We start from the raw sequence: 13,079 nt of genomic DNA on the forward strand, positions 1-13,079 counted from the left end.
TAATGGTACGCTAAATTATATTATATTATATAAAAATGTATCTGCATTCAACCGTTCAGTTTATAGAAGCTATTTACCCACCTTTCCTTGCAAAACCCCGTCGCGTTTTTTACCAGCTATTAGATAAAATCAAATCTTGTCTTATTATCGTATAATTTATTGTTTTTTTAAATGTACATTACGGCCTCGAACAATTTAAATCCATTTTTAAACTCCGCGCCGCTCATAATTGCGCTCGAAACAAATTGCCATTCGCATGTCGGATTTCAAACCCGCACTTTCGGAATAATGCAGGTAGCAAGAAGAAGAGCAGCTAATAAAAATACGAATACATCAACAACAACAGTCGGAAATCCATTGTTCGCCACAAAATGAGGCTTCATTTGCAAGTCCTGGTGGCTCTGATAACCTGCTCGGCCATTCCCGGCACACTGGCCTACAAGCCGGTGGTCATCCTACACGGAATTCTCTCCGGAGCGGAATCGATGGCTTCTCTGGTCCGGGAAATCGAAGAGGTTTGTTATTGGATTCCCCTTGTTATTGTTTACCAGCTGAAAATCCGCAGTGACAAGGTCGAATTCGACGCAAACAACGCAGTTGAACTGATAGACGCTTCTCTTCTGCTTGCAGTTCCATCCTGGCACCATCGTCTACAACTGCGACAAGTTCAGTGGATGGTACAGCTTGGAGAACGCCTGGCGGCAGGTCGATCAGGTCAGGGATTACCTCAACGAGGTGGGCAAACTGCATCCGGAGGGCATCATAGTGCTGGGTATGCTTATCTATCTCTATAAGTTGGTTTGCTTCTGGTTACCCATGCCATTACTCTTTCAGGATACTCGCAAGGAGGCCTTTTGGCCCGGGCGGCCATCCAAAGTCTGCCCGAGCACAATGTGAAGACCTTTATATCGCTTTCCTCACCACAGGCGGGACAGTACGGCAGTAAGTGATCAATCCAAAATCCAATCCAATGAGTAATTTCTAATGTAATGCACACAGGTTTAAATTTCTACGGGTAAAACCTATCTGTATTTTAAAAGCAATAAGTTAGAGCTGTATGTTATGTAACCTTTTTAGAAAACTTTGCAGTATGGTTAGAAAACAAAGGCATCTTTCCGATGTTGACCTTTTTGGTTATATATTTTATATCTAGTTCCTTTGCTATACTTTCAGCCAGCTTCCTGCATCTGATATTTCCCGATTTGGCGGCCAAGACGGCCTTCGAGTTGTTCTACTCGCGCGTGGGACAACACACCTCGGTTGGTGGCTACTGGAACGATCCGCAGAGGCAGGATCTCTACATGAAGTACAGCGAATTCCTGCCATTGATCAATAACGAGAAGAAGTCCTCCAACTCCACATCCTTCAAGATGGGAATGGTGCGGCTGGACAAGTTGGTGATGATCGGCGGACCCAACGACGATGTGATTACTCCGTGGGAATCGAGGTAGGGCTCAGTTGGTGGGATCATTTCTAACATCGAATCATTCTTTTATATTTCTTCAGCCACTTTAGTTACTTCGATGAGAATATGGATGTGATTCCTTTCATCAAGCGATCGATTTTCACCAGCGACTCCATTGGCATCAGGACGCTTCAGGAGGCTGGCAAGCTCATCATTGTGGTCAAACCCCATGTCCACCATCTAGCCTGGCACACGCGAAGGGATGTCATCCACGAAGTGATAATGCCCTATCTGGACTGAACAAAAAACCAAAGCTACTGAACTAAACTAAGCGATCAAACGGCTGTGATCGGATAGACGGACAAGGGCTCACTCTCATCAATAAGCATTAATGTGAAGTTGCTACAAAAATGATCTTTTATTGGTAATTACTTAGCTCTATATTTTCAAAACCGCCTGCGTATTGCAGGAGAGATTTTTACAAACTTATAAACTACTTATTAATAAGTAAATAAATTGACAGTGATATGACAGGAAATTTTTTTTTTCCCTGTTTATCGCTGAAACGTTATACAAATTTAAAGATATATTATTCGATATTAAAATAAATCGCTAATAACACTATATATTCAATAAGCTGTCGTGTAATTTAACGTATAATAACGTATTATGAAAGAAACATTGATTGTTATCAATAATAATATTTAAAAATCCCGCACACTTTAGTAATAGCAAGAAAACGGTAACCCTATTACTCATCGCGCAATCGATTAAATATCGATATCGATGACATTCCGCGGTTCCTGCGATGGCGAAATAGGGCGCAAAATCTTATGTGCGAAACTTTCAACAATGGATGGCACCACGACGGCAGAGCAGGATGCGGACAACGTGATCCGAATCTTGGTGGCCACCGACAACCACCTGGGCTATGGCGAAAAGGACGCGGTGCGCGGTGAGGACAGTTTCACGGCCTTCGAGGAGATCCTGGAACTGGCGGTTTCCGAGGATGTGGACATGATTCTGCTGGGAGGCGACCTCTTCCACGACGCGGTGCCCAGCCAGAATACGCTGCACAAGTAGGAATTGCATTGCATACTTCACTCTATTTTCATTTTAATTGCCCACCAGATGCATCGAGCTCCTGCGGCGCTACACCTTCGGTGATCGTCCTGTTTCCCTGGAGATTCTCAGCGACCAGGGGCAGTGCTTCCACAATGCCGTTAACCAGTCGGTGAACTACGAGGATCCCAATCTGAACATTGCCATTCCGGTGTTCTCAATTCACGGCAATCACGACGATCCCAGTGGCTTCGGTCGTTTGAGCTCCCTGGATTTGCTGAGCACCTCGGGTCTGGTTAACTATTTCGGTCGGTGGACGGATCTTACCCAGGTGGAGATCAGCCCCGTGCTGATGCGCAAGGGAGTGAGCCAATTGGCACTGTACGGACTTAGCCACATCCACGACGGCCGGCTGGCAAGGCTTATAAAGGATTTTAAGGTGAAGTTTAACTGCCCCGAGACTGTTGCCAATGACGCGGACGGTAATGAGTCCAAAGAGGAGGAGGATTGGTTCCATCTGTTAGTGGTACATCAGAACCGCGCCGATCGCGGACCAAAGAACTACCTACCTGAGGACCTGTTGCCATCGTTTTTGCATCTGGTGATCTGGGGTCACGAGCACGATTGCCGCATCGAGCCAGAGGAGAATGCCAAGAAGCGCTTCTATGTCTCTCAGCCGGGCTCATCGGTGCCCACCTCCTTGTCCGAGGGCGAGGCCAAGAAGAAGCACGTCGGCCTGCTTGAGATCTACAAGGGAAAATTCAAGCTTAAACCGCTGCCGCTAGAGACGGTGCGGCCCTTCGTCTTTGAATCGGTCGTATTGAACGACCATGCCGAGGAATTGGGACTTGCCGAAGGTGATGCCTCTACCAAGGTTTTTAAGTTCGCCAAGGAACGAGTGGAGGCAATGATCGAACGGGCGGCAGCCCAACACACCGGTCATCCTAAGCAACCAACGCTACCGCTCATTCGGTTGCGCCTTCTCTACACAGATGAGTCCTGCATGTTCAACGCGATTCGGTTTGGGGAGACGTTTAGCACTCGGGTGGCCAACGTTCAGGATGTGGTGCAGTTCAGCAAGGTGGTTAAGCGTACCAAAACGGAGGCTGTCAATCTGGACAAAGAGGCATTGCGACGCGCTCTTGAAGCGGATAATGCCACTCGCGTGGAGGAGTTAGTGGATCGATATTTCGAAGAGGCCAAGTCGAATAAACCACTAAAGTTATTCCACTCCAAGGCTCTTGCAGAGATGACCTATCGACTGTTGGAGCAAAGGGATGCTGATGCAGCAGAAAATATTGTCAAGTGAGTCGCAATCCAGTAGCAAATATCTATAGGCATCCTAACCAATTTCAATTTGCAGGTTCTATAAGGAAAAGGCAGTTGATCACCTATTGGAAGCAATGCCCAACGATGAGAACATCGAAGACGAGCTTTTGAGTTTTAGGGCGCGCCACAAGCACGGCGATCTACTGAAAATGCTCGATGCACAGGGATCGAAAGTAAAGAAAGAAGAACATTCCATATCTGAATTGGTGGGCAGCGCAGCGAACGTCCCCATTGCACCCGCGACTGGACGAGGAGCTGCAAAGGGTCGTGGAACAGCTCGAACTCGGGCCGCCTCCACAGCTGCCACACGTGGCAAAGCCCAGCTAAATGTGACGGTCAGCAGTACGGTACGAAATGTTAGCCTTAAAAGAAACCTGAACATCTTATTGTATTTGCTTCTTTTTGTATCCTAAATAGCGAACCTCCGGCAGGCAACAAACTCTCCTAAGTAGCGTGATGGGCTCTCGAAATACTGCCAGCTATGTTATATCGGATGATTCCGATTGATCTAAGTTCCGAAAACTCAAAGTTTAATAAACATGAGTTTTTATTTATGTAATCTCTAGGTGTACAATTCAATATCGTTTATTATTTGGGCTTCATTCTCAGGGTTCGCGCAACTGCATAATATATTAGCCTACAACTTAGAAGCTACATTAAGGTGAACGGCTGCGGTCGGACTCCAATTGGTCCGACTGGATGTGGATCGTTTCTTTGGTAGTCTAGCTGCATCAAGACTCCGGCGCCGAAAAACGGCGGAGATTTCTCCAGACACCACTATCGCCACTGCGCATACGCGTTACTGCTGGTGGTATTCGTAGTAGTAGCGATACGGATCCACCGAAGAGCTGCCGCCGGCGGCGGTCACGCCCACGCCACCGGCGCCAGCCGCACCACTCGTCTTGGACACCGGCCGGATTACGTATGTGTTGCGTCTGCAGGGAAGCACATGAAAGTAAAGTAAATGTTTTACGAACTCTAATTGTATGAAGACTTACCTGTTATGTTCACCGGCATGCACCTGGAAGCTGGTCTCCTCGCTGTGGTCGTGCGAGAAGAGTTTCTTGAGCGCAATGATCCCGGCAATGGTCAATGCCACCTTGCTGATGACGAGAGCCTTGCCGGCGATCGCGGCCAGAGCCTTCAGACCCAATGGACCAGCGATGCCCATGGCGGTGAGGAGGGCGGCCACCACGTACTTGATGTGACCGCCCTCCTTGTGCTTCTTTTTCTTGTGGCCGTGACCACGACCCACACTCTCCTCTCCGCCGCCTCCGTCCATGTCGATTTTGAGCGTGTGCGTCCGCATCAGCTTGTCCGCCTTGGAGAGAAGGGCTCGATCGATGGGCGCCAGGTTGCCAAATTGCCGGGCATCCGTCAGGGAGCCCAATATGCTCTCCGTTTCGGTCTGGTTTTGCTTCTCCAGCACCAGACCATCCACAATCTTGATGGAGTCCTGGTCCAGGGCTCGACTAAGAGCATGGAGGGCTTTCTGTTTCAGGCAGCCAATGAAGTCGTTCTTGTCTTGGCAATCGTCGTAAACCCGCCGCACGAGTGCCATCTCGGGACCCAAGCCCCAGGCTGATCCCCAGTCACCGAGACTGGAGGTAGGTGCTGATTCCACCGCATTGTGTCGCCTTCTCCTTGGAGTCACTGCCGTCGAAACGGAGGCTACCAACGCCAGGAGCAGCAGCCACTCGAGACGCTGCATTGTGGAGTCCTTACTAACAGATGCGGCTATCCAAAGTTCTGATCTTGAGCGGTGATCTTCGTTGGCCAATATCCGCGTCCACTCGCCGACAATCTGAAGATGCTACTGCAGCGAAATCGCTGGGCGGGCAGAGCTTTTATAAATTGCGTTCGGAGATTGCGGCGCACTCAGACGGAAAGAACTGGCGTGTTCGATGGGTTGCAGACGGATGGGATCTCGGTTGGACCTGGAGCAGCAGCTACTGCACTACTGGAGGGCAATTAGCACTGGCCATATTTTGTTATGCGTTCGACCGACTCTCCTTATCGCAGTCGTCTGTGGGCGCTGACATGTTTTCGTTACCCAACCACGGATGGATGCCTGTTCATCGTGTTCAGCTCCCTCGATCGCCGTGCAGCTGTGGAGCTGTGAAGCTGTGGAGCTGCGGAGCTATCCTCCACAAAGTAGCACTTTTCGATTTCTATACGCGTGCAGGTACATATGAATGAATACGGGTGTAAATGCATAAGATACATATATATATATAGATAGATATGCGGCCAAAGAAGTGGATTTCACTTAATTACAAATTATATTTATATTTTATCATATATTTAATTATATTTTAGCCATTTCTAACGCCGGAAAACATGTTTGTTTTATGAAGTTTTACTTATATCGTAGCTAGATAGCAACTATAGAATATTCCACAGAATATTGTAACCTTTTTATAATAAATAATTTATTAATTTAAGGAAAACTGTCCTATAGTTTCAATATATGTAATTAAAAAAAAGTTGAACCACAAATAGCATTTGTTATACAAAATATTACAATTGGTAATGCTACCATGGGTAATTAGTTCTATAGTTACTAGTTCCTAGTTCTATAACTCAAATGACCACTGTAGGAGCTCCCCAAAAGCGATCACTGGAGCAGTAGAACACCGGAACTGCCCAGATATTCCGAATAAAACACACATAAATCAGTGCCTAGAAATGAGAGTAGAATCAGTGCCAAGAATAAATATGGATAGTAGGATCCAAAAAAAGAAGTAGATGCCAGCTGTTGGAAGAAGGCAACAACCGATCCACACACTATATCTTAGTAATAACTTATAATATTTAACGATGCGTGCAGCGGAGTGATTAAGCCGCCTTCGGCTACTGCCCCTTGGCTTGGGATCTTGGACTGGGATCTCCGCTGGAATCTTGGCCGGCACAGGGTGTATGGTTGTATTTGCAGTCCGCAAATTGGTTATCATAAATTGCAACTGCTGCTTTTGGGCGGAGCAGGGGAATCCCCGTGGATGCCGTGCAGTGATCGCTGCACATTTGGCTCACTGGCCCACTCACTCACTGGGTGAAATTGAGTTGGCTGCGGCCAAGAAATTTTCTTTTCTGCGCACCAACTGTGAAAATCAACAGCTCCCATCCTCCAGCGCGTGTTTTCCAGCCTTGGGAAGATCACAGCCCATCTGGCCAACTGGTGACAGTTAATCGCAGTGAAAAGTGACGGAGACACTTTCGCCCGTTTATCTTTTCACGGATATCGCTAATTTCTCTAATTAGGCAAGTGGCGTTACAAATGTGCAAAGTTAACACAGTTATTCCGATAAAACGTTTAGTTATGACTATGAAAGTCAATGTTTTTTTTTCTTAGGAATTTAATGCGATGTCATATTAGCTACTACACATATTGGCACATTTCATTCTAAATGGTAAACCTTTTTTATATTTTTTCAGGTTTTCCACGTTTCAGAATCTTGTGATTAACTTAGGCATTTATTTAGTAAAATAACTATAGCGCACATATGATTCCAAGGAAATTATCTAGATTTTTAAAAATACATACTAAGAGTTCTTTCTTATTTTAAGAGCTTTTAACTCTTAATTATCTGTTTTAAAAAAAAGAGATATACAGAGAGTATAGTTTATTGTACTGTTTGAGCCATTAACAATGCTATTAAAGTGGATGTGTTAATACTCGTACTTTTTGGGCAACTGTTATTAACAAAACTATTGGCTCACAATGTAAACATATAGAAATCACCTATATACACACATGTCTATATAGCCACAGATGCACATATGAGTGCCACGCACACGAATCCTCTGCTCAAGAGGGCGTAAATAATTTAATACATCAAGAAAATTGGAAACGAAAGTTTCTTTGTTTTGGTTTTGGCGTGGCCGCAGCTAACTTTTAGTTTCGATGGAATCCTCCCGAAAAGGACGACTGTGCGGATGGACAATTGTGCGATTTATTTGCACATTTCGGCAGACCATTTGGGATTCCTGGGGCGGTTGGGAGCTCTTATCGTCAATAATCATCATATGCTCAAATTTTTGGCCGCTTAATTGGAAAATTGTTGTTGTTCTTGCGATACGCCTGAGCGATTGGGTGATTGGGTGATTGGATGGCCAGGATCCGGATGGATATGGATGGATAAATGGATGATTGGTTTGGCTGCCGAGTGCCGTTTGATTGATGGCCTCCACATTGTTTTGCGGCCTTGTTGTGATAATATTTGCTCAACGCCACTTTGATTGGCATTTTGGCCAAGTGCCTTGTGGTTGGTTTGCATCAATGCGGCAAGTTCAAAAGTTAATATTACTATAAGTCAGTCATAACGATTTCCTATTAAATGATAAAACAGATTGTTAAAAATTTTATTGGGTAAGTAAAATGAAATTAATAATTTCTGTTATGGAAACCATTTTATTATGTTCAATGGTGGACCGATTTTTGTAATTTTTTTACATAGCGCTACTGCGCAAAAGCAGAAAAGCCCGTCGAGGGTGGAATATGAGTTCATATCTCGTCATATTTCATAACACCCACTTCCTGCACTTGCGTTCTGTGGTTGCGACTCCTTTGTGGGCGTGGACGTGGACGTGGGCGTGGGCGTGGGCGTGTGGGTAGCGATTGCTACCCAGTCCAAAATGGCGACGGACCTTGGGGATTAGTTTCCCCGGACCGGAGGATGCACTACCGGTTCTTTGAAGTTTCCGTTGAATTGGCAAATGACAGGCGGCGGAATGGGAGGGGGAGGGGGGGATAACTCCTCTTGAGTGTGCACCACGTTGGAAAATGCTCTCATATCAAAAGAAGTCGAAACCACAAAGAAAATCTCAGCGGCAAATTTTCAGCTACATCAAATCATCGAGTCCCGTATCCGTACTCGCATCCGTATCCGCATCCGTAGTCGTGTGCCCGTATCTCAGTCCTGTTTGCACCTGCACCCCCCCCCGCTGTAGTCCCCAGTGGCCGTGCTTAGACAAAGAATTTCCCCCATTTTCCAACTTTACATCGCCTTTCTCTGGCGACTGCGGTTCGTTCGCCTGCTGCCAACTTTCAACTACTTGCAAAGTTTTCACATTTTAAATTTGTTGGCTTGTTGCTTGTGCTCCGATTTTTCTGCTGCCATTTTCCTTTTCCTCCGAAAGTTTCTTTGTTTTTCTTGCTGCTGTTCTTGAGTGCTGGTCGCCATTTAACAGTGGAGTTTAGGTGTAAGCGTACTTCAAAAATATTCCAATAAAATATTAGCTGAAATTCAGACCATCTTTGTGTACCCATATTAGTAAAGTATTATGAATAATAATAACTTACGCTCGCATAAATAGTAACTAATATAAATAATACATAACGAACTCATCTTCCTTCTTCTGTTTACTCTTATAATTATTTCATTTCCCCATTGCGATAAATAGTTAAGAATAAAGACCAGTAACAAACTGTATTTAACTTTAGAAAAATGGAGTGCACGTGTGTGTATTCAAGTTACCTTTAGTTGCAAACCTTTTGTACATATTTGAGTGAAGAGACAGATTTGTGGAAATCTTTATTTCGTTGCCCACATGAATATAAAAGAGCGTTGTACCTTTGCCCTGGACAAAACTCAAATATGCCAGGATATGGGCTGGCTACTACGGATCCTGCTCCTCCTTCGCAGTTCGCCACATCCTGCGGTCTTGACCAAATTTGCTTGTACTACATATTTTGAAGTTTACCTTCAGGATACTTTCTACACTACATACTCGTATATATGTATGTATATATCTAATAAGCTCGGGAAATCCCCATCCTTGGTGCGATTCGGCGTCGATGGTTCCTTTGTCTCACTCGTCTCGTTATCGATTGCGCAGCGAGTTGAGCTGGAAAAATGTTTTCGCTTTATCTGCGAGGTGGGCGTGGCAGTGGGAGGAGGTGGCAGAGTTGGTGGAGAAAAATAAATTGTTGCAAACACAAACAGAAATATAATTTTGTTGCCTCGCATCCCATCGCATCGCATCGCATCGCATGGCATGGCATCTACATGGGCCACATATTTATGGCATGCCAGCACGTACGCGATATATTGCAACCCAATCGCTAGACGAGAAGCGGCGGAGGGCTCTCTTATTTATTTGGTAAACTTCGTTTATATCGCACACAAAACCGAACCCAAAAGAACTGGGAGCTGGGGGAATCCCCCATCCAGCGCGCAGGGAAAGCGAAACAGAAAGCGAAACACCAACCAACGACGCCATGTTGAATGCGACGCAGTGGGTGGTGGGCGGTGGGTGGTGTTTGGGGGTGGGGTGTTAGTGGGTGGTACTGTGGGTGGTCGTCACCATCATAAAAGCCTTGGCTGGGGCCCAGGACTCGTGTACCCACTGTTTGTTATGCTTGTCAAGCGTTTTGCGCGGGACCGTCTAACGATATTTCGATTTTGATATCCTTGGGTGTTATCGTTAAATGTCTGTCTGGGCGATAGAAGGGGGGAGGGGAGGGGGGAGGGGTGGTGCTTGGGGGTGGCAGGCGCACCCACAATGTATACAATGTGCCATGTTGATTATGGTCTCATTTTTGGTATTTACTTTTCATCGGCATTATTCCGCACTCGAAGAAAAAGTTGCAGTCTTCTTGTAAGACAACATCTTAAGTACCAACATTTGCAAAAAAAATATTACCAATCTTAAAGGTTCTTCACCCTTGAAAGACATAGATCATAACCAATCATTTTGCAGGCCTATAAAATCTTATAAAATCTGAAGAGATCTTCCGAGCAAATTATGATAAGTAGCTTAATTATTTGTTCTCCTCCTTTGTGCAATTTTAATGATCCTGCCAGAGGAACGGGAGACCCATGACACCTCACCCCAAACTTTAAATAATCGATGCATCCTGACCATGGTCATGTGCGAGACTCCTAAATTAGCACTCAAATGTGTCAAGAAGCCAGCATCATTATTCCACGAACCTAAGACCCTCGTCCACGTCTCCGATTCGCTCCAAATTATGCCTGTATGTACGGACTTTTTGACATGGGTCGGGTTGGTCGTGGCATCTGTATATGCCATCATATGTCATAATTATAGCTGCTCCAGTTCGGTATCCTTGGATGCCCTGGATGCCTTGGTTGCCCTGGAACCTGCTCCAGTTCCTGCCCAGATACCAGATACCAGATATTGATAATTGGCCCAGAAGTATGACCAACTGCGCCTGCGGCTGGCCAAGTCTAGACGAAAAGTGTCGGTTTTGAATATTTTGACAGTTGGCACTTGATGGGTCCAATTGGACATAGATTAAATAAATTTGAACAGCTCAAGGGCAACACGAGTTTTTTATGATCCAACAACCTAGCGAGCTTTTTGTTAAGAATATAAAAGTGTTAAGTGAAACTTCCTGAACACGAAAGGAATCTTGGATTGCTATACAATTGTATTCATTTGTTTTAAAAATCCTCTGAAGCGATGTCCTTATGAACAAAAACCTATGCGATGCAATCCTCTAAAGATTAGCAACCTTAAATGGAGGCACCTAAACCTAACACCGAGATGTTGATGTGGGGCAGAGAACTGCTCCAAGTTGGGGAAGTTGCAGGGAAGTTGGTAAACCCATTAAGCGGCAGCCGACCGATAAACTCCATGTGGAGCACGCGATGCTCTGTCCGGTTGTGATTTATGTGGCTTTTAGGATATTTTATTAAAATGCATATTCGTTGCTCGGATGTCACCGACGGTCGCCGTTCAGTGTTTATGATTTTCATAAGCTCGCCGTCCATTGGCCAGTGGCTACTGGAGCATCCATTGCTGCAGGCGATGGTTCCTGTTCGGCGGCCAGGTTGTACGTCATAAATTGTCACCGTCGCCTGAGACCCATGCCCGTACCCATACCCATACCCATACCCATACTCGTTCCCATTCCCATACCCAATCCCATACCCAGTCGCAGTGTCAGGTGAAGATACAGTATCTGATCGCTGCGACCGTTGCGGGTCATAAACAAGCGGGCCGGCGACCAGGTCCTCGGATCTGGTCCGGTTCCCTCCTGGCCACCATTGCTGCGCTGGCCGGGCTTCCTCTTCCTTTTGGCTTTAATTAAAGCAGCTTGCCCCGTCTCGTCTTCATTGTTGTATCTTCTGCCTGGCAGAAGTTGTATCTTTTCGGCTGCGACGGATTGGGGGAAAAAAGTCGAAAGAAGCGAAACAGTCATCAGCGTTGGCTGGGGCTTAGAGCGGATTCGTTTATCAGTTTATTTAAATTTTCGCTCGCATGTATCGTGCATTTGGCATTTGGGGTGGGAGTGGGAGTGGGTGGCTCGTATTTATGCCCATAATCAGGGCGCATGGAATCCCGTTAAGTCGCGTCATAAGGCGGTTCGCCATTTTCGCTTATCGTCATCTCAGGCCCAGTCTTGGTTACAGTCAGATTCGGTTACATGCCATCTACAGCGCCGCCCCCAAACGAGTGAGCCGAGTTTTATTGTTGCCTCTGAGAAATTGGATTCGTATCTGTGGCACACATCCACATTTATTCAGATACACATAAGCCCACGCCCACACGTACAGTTTATGGCAACTCATATCTGAAAGATATAAAAGTGAGGACTCCCAATGCAAGGCTATACAAAATAGCAGATGGAGACACGGAAAGAAATGATTCAGCAAAATATGGGAATGATATATTAGGTAAAAACAGCATGGTTACTAGCGCCAAATATCTTATAGATCCTAAAGATACACTTGCTTTTATAAGATACATATGTAAGGCAACGTATATTAAAGTTAGATAGTTATTAAGCAAATATTGATGAATTTGTAGATTTTGGGACTCTTTATGTTTAAATTTATTTTAATTATTAAGGAAATATCTAAGTTACTTGTTTATTTTGTTCATAAAACCAACAGATAAAGGATAAAGTCGAGCAAACACAATCATCACGAGAAAAGCCGAAATACGCCAGCCATTTTGTAGGGAAATCCTTGCGAGCGACAAGAACGTCGAAGAAAAATGATAATAAAATAACGCAAATATGGCAGAGGGAAATGCTCGTTATGCGAGGATTTTCTTCTCTTCCCCTCGAAATTTCCCCTTCGCTTCCCTTTCCACCATTTGATTTTTATTTCATGTGTTTGCCACATAAGCGGCTTAAGTGGCAGCAGACTGGGGCATAGATAGGACTCCAGCTCAGGATATGTACATATATGGATTTACATAAAAATACACTCGTGTGTGTGTGCGTGTGTGTGTGCGTGTGTGGGTACATGCTTGGTTTGCCATATCAAAGGCAAAAGGATCAGGCATAATGCCGACGTCGCCGCATGTG

At 45.4% G+C, this 13,079-nt stretch overlaps 3 protein-coding genes across 3 annotated transcripts; 2 read left to right on the top strand and 1 right to left on the bottom strand.

Annotated features, from left to right (window-relative positions):
- Nucleotides 1-301: 301 nt before the first annotated feature.
- On the top strand, nt 302-1,982 carry LOC120455301 (lysosomal thioesterase PPT2 homolog). The gene is made up of 5 exons (XM_039641344.2): nt 302-515; nt 631-772; nt 835-942; nt 1,174-1,447; nt 1,507-1,982. The coding sequence occupies exons 1-5, from the start codon at nt 372-374 to the stop codon at nt 1,703-1,705; spliced, it is 867 nt and encodes a 288-aa protein (XP_039497278.1). The 5' UTR covers nt 302-371; the 3' UTR covers nt 1,706-1,982.
- A 98-nt stretch (nt 1,983-2,080) lies between these two features.
- On the top strand, nt 2,081-4,355 carry LOC120455290 (double-strand break repair protein MRE11). The gene is made up of 4 exons (XM_039641334.2): nt 2,081-2,484; nt 2,537-3,772; nt 3,831-4,143; nt 4,214-4,355. The coding sequence occupies exons 1-4, from the start codon at nt 2,192-2,194 to the stop codon at nt 4,301-4,303; spliced, it is 1,932 nt and encodes a 643-aa protein (XP_039497268.1). The 5' UTR covers nt 2,081-2,191; the 3' UTR covers nt 4,304-4,355.
- A 9-nt stretch (nt 4,356-4,364) lies between these two features.
- LOC120455306 lies at nt 4,365-6,118 on the bottom strand. Its single transcript, XM_039641358.1, has 2 exons — nt 4,795-6,118; nt 4,365-4,731 (listed from the first exon to the last, which is right to left on the bottom strand). The coding sequence occupies exons 1-2, from the start codon at nt 5,505-5,507 to the stop codon at nt 4,596-4,598; spliced, it is 849 nt and encodes a 282-aa protein (XP_039497292.1). The 5' UTR covers nt 5,508-6,118; the 3' UTR covers nt 4,365-4,595.
- Nucleotides 6,119-13,079: the final 6,961 nt, after the last annotated feature.

This window comes from Drosophila santomea, chromosome 2L (genome assembly GCF_016746245.2).
Source record: "Drosophila santomea strain STO CAGO 1482 chromosome 2L, Prin_Dsan_1.1, whole genome shotgun sequence".
NCBI classification, from domain to species: Eukaryota; Metazoa; Arthropoda; class Insecta; order Diptera; family Drosophilidae; genus Drosophila; species Drosophila santomea.